The sequence below is a fragment of the Nicotiana tabacum genome, chromosome 13 (assembly GCF_000715075.1).
Source record: "Nicotiana tabacum cultivar K326 chromosome 13, ASM71507v2, whole genome shotgun sequence".
In the NCBI taxonomy this organism is placed as follows: Eukaryota; Viridiplantae; Streptophyta; class Magnoliopsida; order Solanales; family Solanaceae; genus Nicotiana; species Nicotiana tabacum.
The window spans coordinates 114792119-114799645 of NC_134092.1; the positions used below are offsets into that span (position 1 = coordinate 114792119).

At 39.4% G+C, this 7527-nt stretch overlaps 1 protein-coding gene across 1 annotated transcript; it reads right to left on the reverse strand.

Moving 5' to 3' along the window:
- Positions 1-1475: 1475 nt before the first annotated feature.
- Positions 1476-3568, reverse strand: LOC107805610 (uncharacterized). The gene is made up of 4 exons (XM_016629674.2): positions 3312-3568; positions 2192-3024; positions 1858-1976; positions 1476-1769 (listed from the first exon to the last, which is right to left on the reverse strand). Exons 1-4 carry the CDS (start codon positions 3566-3568, stop codon positions 1476-1478), a joined length of 1503 nt encoding a protein of 500 aa, XP_016485160.2.
- Between the last annotated feature and the right edge of the window lie 3959 nt (positions 3569-7527).

Below are 7527 nucleotides of genomic sequence, written 5' to 3' on the forward strand. Positions count from 1 at the left end.
ATTAAAGAGAATATTCTAGTGAATATTCTCTTTAATATTCTAGAGAATATTGTGAATATTCTCTACACTTATACTATTATGGTTTGCTAGGGATATGTGTCAAATATATAAGGGAGAAAGAAAAGGAATAGGGGGTAATATTCATCTGATAAGAACACTTTTCAGGAAAAGATTCTCTCTCTTTTAAAAATACAAAGATTACTTTTTTATCAAGATTCTTGCTCATATTATTCCACACCTTTTCACCAGATACCAGGATTGATCAAATAAATCTCAGATCTATCTGTCATTCATTATTGTCAAGAGGGACATTCTTCCAATCCATCCGTTATTGGGTGAATCATTCGTCTTATTTACATAAATATCATTTATTGTTATTTATTGCTAGTTACACCTATATTATTGCTCATACTTTAAGAATATTTTGTACTTATTGTTATCAATCCTTTACGGGATATGTCCCCATCTCCCATACGTTTTCAAGATTTACTTCTAGAGTTATTATCTTTAACTAGATTTAACCTATTATTACATAAATTTAATAGTTTAGCCGAAAGTTACACTTTTTGATCAAACATATACCAATCAGAAGCAACTGTGAAATTTTCTTTAATTACTTGAGTACCTGTCAGGAGTGATTGTTTTTTGGTGTCCTAAGAATCTGTGGTGCCTCTCAACTACTCTTTCTATATTACCTGAGTGTGATAGAATAAAAACATCATTTTCGACAGATTTGAGATAATCGAGTGCTGCAGTTTGTTAGGCATGACTTACAAACCTTCTCAGTTCTTCTGGCATTGCCAGCATTTCCTGCCATCAATAAGACATTTGTGGTTTGGTAGGTAAAACACACTATTTGTGAAAGAAATCAACTTCGAGCTGCCTGGACAGCCAGAACGATTAGGTGCTGGTACAAACCTTGAAAATAACATGTGGAAAGCAAGATGTGAGCTCTGAGAGGTGAGCGTTACCACCATAAATTTCTGCAGCAGCAATATAAATCAATGTCGACGGAGGATAAGCAAGAGCCTGAAGAAATAATCCTTTGGGGTGAGAGGCAGAAGCTGCCAATTCTCTATTGAGTTGATAGCCTTAATTTTCTCCTTATTTAGGGATGAGTAACACTAGATATTACCAGTATTGTGAAGAGCGTGAAGCGAGAAAAAGCGAAAACCCCCTTTTCGCTTAAAGCGAGAAGCGAAGTGCTCGCTTTTTTGAAGTGAAGCGGAATTTTAAAAAAATAAAAAAAAATACTGCATAGACAACACATGTAACTGTAAGAAAATGTTCTATACTTCAATGTAAAAACTAAAGAGTAGCATTAATTAAAGCACAAAATGAGCATCCTATTCTTCTACAAGATTGTCAAATTCTTGTATTCCACTATCATTATTATATTGCTCGTCATCTTCTTCAACTTCTTCTTCTTCTTCTTCATCAACTAGGGACAAAGTAGCTGCTTCTTCTCCCTTCCTCTATGAACTTGAAGTTGAGGTAGTCCCCCTCAAACCATAAATCCTCTCCCCAATTCCACGCGCCTCCGCAACATCACCCCAAGTGAATTCAGAAGTTTCCTCAAATAATTCTTCATATGCATGATCTTCCGGGACTCCAGTTAGCCGTTCATTAGCATCATCGATATTGTCCAAACTAATTGGATCAATTACATTGCGAGTGTTGTAATGACGCCTCATTGTTCTATTGCACTTAATGAAGACTAGATCATTGAGACGCTTCAAGGTTAGTTTGTTCCTCTTTTTGGTATGAATCTGTAAATAATAAGTAATTGTAAGATTAGGACAATTGAGATATAATTTAATTATCTCAATATACTAAATCTTTCTTCTTATCTCTTACATGTTCAAACACGCTCCAATTCCTTTCATACCCGGATGAGCTACATGTTAGACTTAGAACCTTGATGGCAAACTTTTGTAATTCTGGAGCAGAATGGCCATATTGTTTCCACCATTCAACTTTAGAAGTAGAACAAATATTCAAAATATAATATTGATAAATAAATAACGTATTAACTCTAAAGCAACATATAAGCACTCGCTCACCTGGTGACTTCATCTTTCTTTATCTAATCACCATGTTTTTTCCAAAAGTTGCTCAGCATTCCTATAAGTACTAAATTGCTCTGTTATTTTATCTTACACGGATAAATCAGGTATTAAATACACAATACATTCAATGAATCCCTTCCATAATTCTTCATCTCCTAGAATCATCTCTTCATTTTCATAAAATAGTTCCGGGTTCAAAACAAGTCCAGCTGCATGCAAAGGGCGATGAATCTGACCGTCCCACCTTTTATCTATGATCTCAAAGACTCTTTTGTATTTTCTTTGATCACTAAAAGAGTCTTGAATAGCCTCTTTTGCCCTATCCATTGCTTCGTAAAGGTAGCCCATTGGTGGCCTTTGCTCCCCATCTACTAAACGAAGCACTTTAACTAAAGGACCACCAATCTTCAATGCATGAACCACATTGTTCCAGAATGAAGTAGAAAATATAATATCTGCAGATTCTCTCCCTCGAGCTTCCCTTCCATAGACACCGTTAGTGTACTCATCTGAAACAAACAACTTCTTTAAATTGCTTTTTTGCTTATACATCCTATGCAAAGTCAAGAAAGCGGTAGCAAATCTTATCTTTGCAGGTTTCACCAAGCTTCTTTGTTTAGTGAATCTCTTCATCATATTCAATAACAAAGGTATTTTAACAATATAGGAATGCACTCTAATTGCCTGATTAAAGACTGAACTGAAGGGTCTTTCCTTGAAAATGTCATCGAAGATCAAATTAATGCAATGTGCTGCACACGGAGTCCAATAAATATGCGGGTACCCTACAGACATCAAATCACCAGCTTTAACATTTGCACTAGCATTGTCAATGACAACTTGAACAACATTTTCTGCTCCAATAGAGTCTATTGTACTCTTGAACAAGGAGTACATTTTGGTTGAATCAGTAGAAGAGTCGCTTGCATCAACGGACTCAAGAAAACAAGCTTCCCTTAGGAGAATTCACCAAGATATTGATGATCATTTTCCATTTCTTGCTGTCCACTTATCCATCATAATGGAACAACCAAACTTGTTCCATTCTACTTTGTGCTCCTCACGATTTTGTTAGTCTCTTCCACCTCTCTTTTTTTTAGGTATGGTCCTCTAACTTCATGATAAGTTGGAGGCTTCATTCCAGGACCATATTAGCCTACGACCTCAATAAAAGAAGAAAAAGTATCAGTATAATTAACACAATTAAAAGGAAGACCTGCATAATATATCCACCGCGCAAACATTGTAAATGCACGATCCCTCAAAATCACTTTGGCATCAATTTGAGGATTACCTCTTTTTCCTCCCTTATTTCCTGATTTTTGCAGGAAATAACAATCCATAGGACCTTTGGTCTTGGCAGTAGATCCACAACTAGAAGACATTATTTGCATCCTTCCCCGCTTTTCTGATTTTGATGGAAGCGACGAAGCATCGCCACCTTCTTCTAATTCATCATCGTCATCATCAAGATTATACAGTTCTTGTTCATGAAACATTTGAGTCTTTAACTCTCTCTTTTTTGAAGGAATGCTTTCAGTTCTTCCTTCACATGCGACAGAACTTTAGGACAAGATGCGACATTTGGATCACCACCGATTAGATGCGCTTTTTGACAATAGATTCCCCTATTTGAAATCTTGTCACAAAAAAAGATATCTAATTGTCATCTTGTTGGTCTCGCTAACTCTTATAGAATAAGCCCAAGCCGGGTCTTTCCTGTCACGACCCAAACTAACCCTGTCGTGATGGCGCCTATCGCAGAACTAGACAAGATGACTCATTTCCAAAACAAACCAATATTTTTTTATTTTAAGGATAAATTTCAAGGCCATTTAACATAAAAACCTTCATAAAGGAGTTCAAATCAAAATAAAAGTGCGTAAAAGAAAAGCCTGACATCGGGGTGTCACTAGTCATGAGCATCTACTACAATCTATCTAACAATATCAAGGCTAACTTAGCCTGGAAAAATAGCTAAATACAACTAAAGGAAGATAAACGGGAGAAGAGCAGGGGCTGCGATCGCCAAGCAGCTACCTTGCTATCCCCGAAAAAATCTGCAACAAGAATAATCAACAACCGCTACCGTGTCCAGCTACACCTGGATCTGCACACAAGGTGTAGGGAGTAACGTGAGTATGCCAACTCAGTAAGTAACAACAATAAATAAAGACTGAGCAGTAGTGAGGAGCAATAAAGCATATAAAGTTCATATCATGAAATCTCGGTAAAAATACAACATGCATTAAAATTAGTGTTTCAATCAAATCATCTCGTTTAAAACCCAGTCCCAGTAAAAAATCATTTAAAGATATTATTTAACAGTTTCAAATAGAGGAAAAATGCACAGGTGAGCAAAAATGATGAAATCATAATCAGCCCCTCGGGCAAAGCATCACTCATATACAGCCCCTCGGGCAAACCTCACAGTCACTCGTGTCACTTGGGTATACCTCACAATCACTCTTGCCACTCGGGCATACCTCACAATCACTCATGCCTCACAGTCACTTAGCACTCGGCAGTCGCACTCAGTAGGTACCTGCGCTCACTGGGGGTGTGTACAGACTCCGGAGGGGTTCCTTCAGCCCAAGCGCTATATCAGGCCAAATCATGGCATAAATCACTCAAACCCTCGGCCTATATCAAACATGTTGTGGCGTGCAACCCAATCCCATAAATATCCTCACAAATCAGACCCTTAATCTCACTCAGTCATAAACTTCTCAAGCCACTCTGGCATTTCAGTAAAAACATGGTACTCAGCCCAAAACAACAATTATATGCATCAAAATAGAGTAAGAAAACTGAGTTATGCAGTAAACAGGTATAACCATGACTGATTATAGATTTTTAAATCAAAAACAGTGAGAAGATAGTAAGAAAAGGCTCCTAAGGGTCCAAATAGCACTGGCACAAGGCCCAAACATGGCATTCAGCCCAATTTACAGAAACTCTTTCGAAAACATATAAGTATCATATAGTTTCAACAAAATATGCAACTTTACAGTTGCTACGGGGCGGACCAAGTCAGAATCCCCAACAGTGCACGCCCACACGCCCGCCACCTAGCATGTACGTCACCTAAAAATAATAGAATGATACGAAATCCGGGGTTTCATACCCTCAGGACTAGATTTACAATCGTTACTTACCTCAAACCGGTCAAATCTCTACCCCGCAATGTTCTTGCCTCTAGTCTTGGCCTCCAAATGCTCTGAATCTATTCACAATCGGTACAATACCATCAATATACGCTAATGGAATGAATTCGAGAAGAAAAACTATCAAATTAGCCCAAAAACCCAAAATTGGCTCAAACCCGGCCCCCGGGCCCACGTCTCAAAATCTGAATAAATTTACAAAACTAGAAAGCACATTCACTCACGAGTCCATACATACAAAATTTATCAAAATTCGACATCGTTTGGTCCTTCAAATCCTTAAATTACTCTCCAAAAAATCCTAAGCCCTAACCCCTCATTTTCACTAATTGCATGATTAAACAACGGGAAATCACCATATATACGAGAATTAGGGCTCAAGAAACTTACCGCATTGATAGGCCTTGAATCACCCTTCAAAAATCACTCCAAAAGCTCCAAAAACAGACTTGAAAATGGTGGAAATGAGCCAAATTCGCGAAGGGTTCTATTTATGGTTTCTGCCCAGGCTTTTTCGCCCCTGCGGACCATTTCTCGCTTCTGCCCAACCGCACCTGCAAAAAAATCCATCGCAGGTGCGGAACTCACTTTTGAGCCCAGGTTCTGCATCTGCGGCCAACCTGTCGCACCTGCGCGTGCCACACCGCATCTGCGAAGCCAGCCTTCTTCCTTCCTTCCGCATCTGCGGGCTCGCAGATGCGATAGCCTTCTCGCACCTGCGCATCCCACCTAGCCCAGCACTTTCCGAACCTGTGAACCTCCATGCGCACCAGCGGCCCCGCACCTGCGACTCCCTTTCCGCAGGTGCGGAAATATCAGTAGCAGCAGCTTCAGCTGTATTTTCCAACTTCGACAAATCCGTTAACCACCCGGAATCACCCCGACGCCCTCCGTACGTCAACCAAAAATACAAATAAGTCATATATCTACATACAAACTTAGTCGAACCTTCGAATCACTCAAAACAACATCAAAACACCCAAATTACTCTCGGATTTAAGCCTAAGAACTTCTAAATTTTCCAAATTTGGCAACCAATGCCTAAACCTACGGGCTCGCAGATGTGATAGCCTTCTCGCACCTGTGCATCCCGCCTAGCCCAGCACTGCCCGCACCTGCGAACCTCCATGCACACCAGCGGCCCCGCACCTGCGACTCCCTTTCCGCAGGTGCGGAAATATCAGTAGCAGTAGCTTCAGCTGTATTTTCCAACTTCGACAAATCTGTTAACCACCCGGAATCACCCCAACGCCCTCGGGATCTCAATCAAAAATATCAATAAGTCATATATTAACATACAAACTTAGTCGAACCTCCGAATCACTCAAAAAAAATCAAAACACCCAAATTACCCTCGGATTCAAGCCTAAGAACTTCTAAATTTTCTAAATTCGGCAACCGATGCCTAAACCAACCAAACCACGTCCGAATGACCTCAAATTTTGTACACACGTCACAAATGACACTACGAACCTACTCCAACTTTCGAAATTCCATTCCGACCCCGATATCAAATTTTTCACGGCCGGCCGGAATCGCCAAATTTCCATCTTTCGCCAATTCAAGCCTAATTCCTCTTCGGACCTCCAAATCACAATCCGGACGGGCTCTTAAGTCCAAAATCACCTAACGAAGCCAATGGAGCCATCAGAATTCAAATTCGAGATTGTTTACACATAAGTCAATATCTAGTTGACTTTTCCAACTTAAGGTTCTGAATAAGAGACTACGTATCTCATTCCATTCCAAAACCACTCCAGACCCGAACCAACCAACTCGATACAACACAATACGGCTAAATAACACATAAAGAAACAGAAATAGGGGAAACAAGGCTATGACTCTCGAAACGACCGGCCGGGTCGTTACATTTTCTATCTTCTTTTGGTGCCATTAAAAGAACAATAACATAACACATAAAAAAGACAATAAGAACTAAGAATAAATGATATAAAAATAAAAGAAAGGGAAGTATACCATTCCAGTAAAAAATGGGCAGCATTTCAAACGAAAAAACAGTGCAAGAAAACGAAGAAGAAAAAGAGGAGAAGAATGAGAAAGAAGAACTAAAGGGAAAAAAAATCGCCAATATTTCGCTGCTATTTGGACGTTGAAACAGTGAAAGAAAAAGAAAAAGTATAAGAAGAAGGAGGAGGAGGAGGAGGAGGAGGAGGAGGAGGATGAGGAATAAGAAATCACATACATGTAAGCAAATGTTTCTCTGTTGCAACTGGTCGATAGAAAACTTGAACCCTATTCGCCTCTTTCATTCTCTGTTATGCTACTGGTCG

Excerpts from the sequence above, each read along its gene's own strand:
- LOC107805610 (XM_016629674.2), bottom strand. The coding sequence starts at position 3,568 with ATGTTTCATGAACAAGAACTGTATAATCTTGATGATGACGATGATGAA. Across the intron at positions 1,977-2,191 it reads ATGGAAGGGATTCATTGAAT|TTGAATGGTGGAAACAATAT; the intron begins GTATTGTGTATT and ends CTACTTCTAAAG. Across the intron at positions 1,770-1,857 it reads ATTGGAGCGTGTTTGAACAT|ATTCATACCAAAAAGAGGAA; the intron begins GTAAGAGATAAG and ends TATTATTTACAG.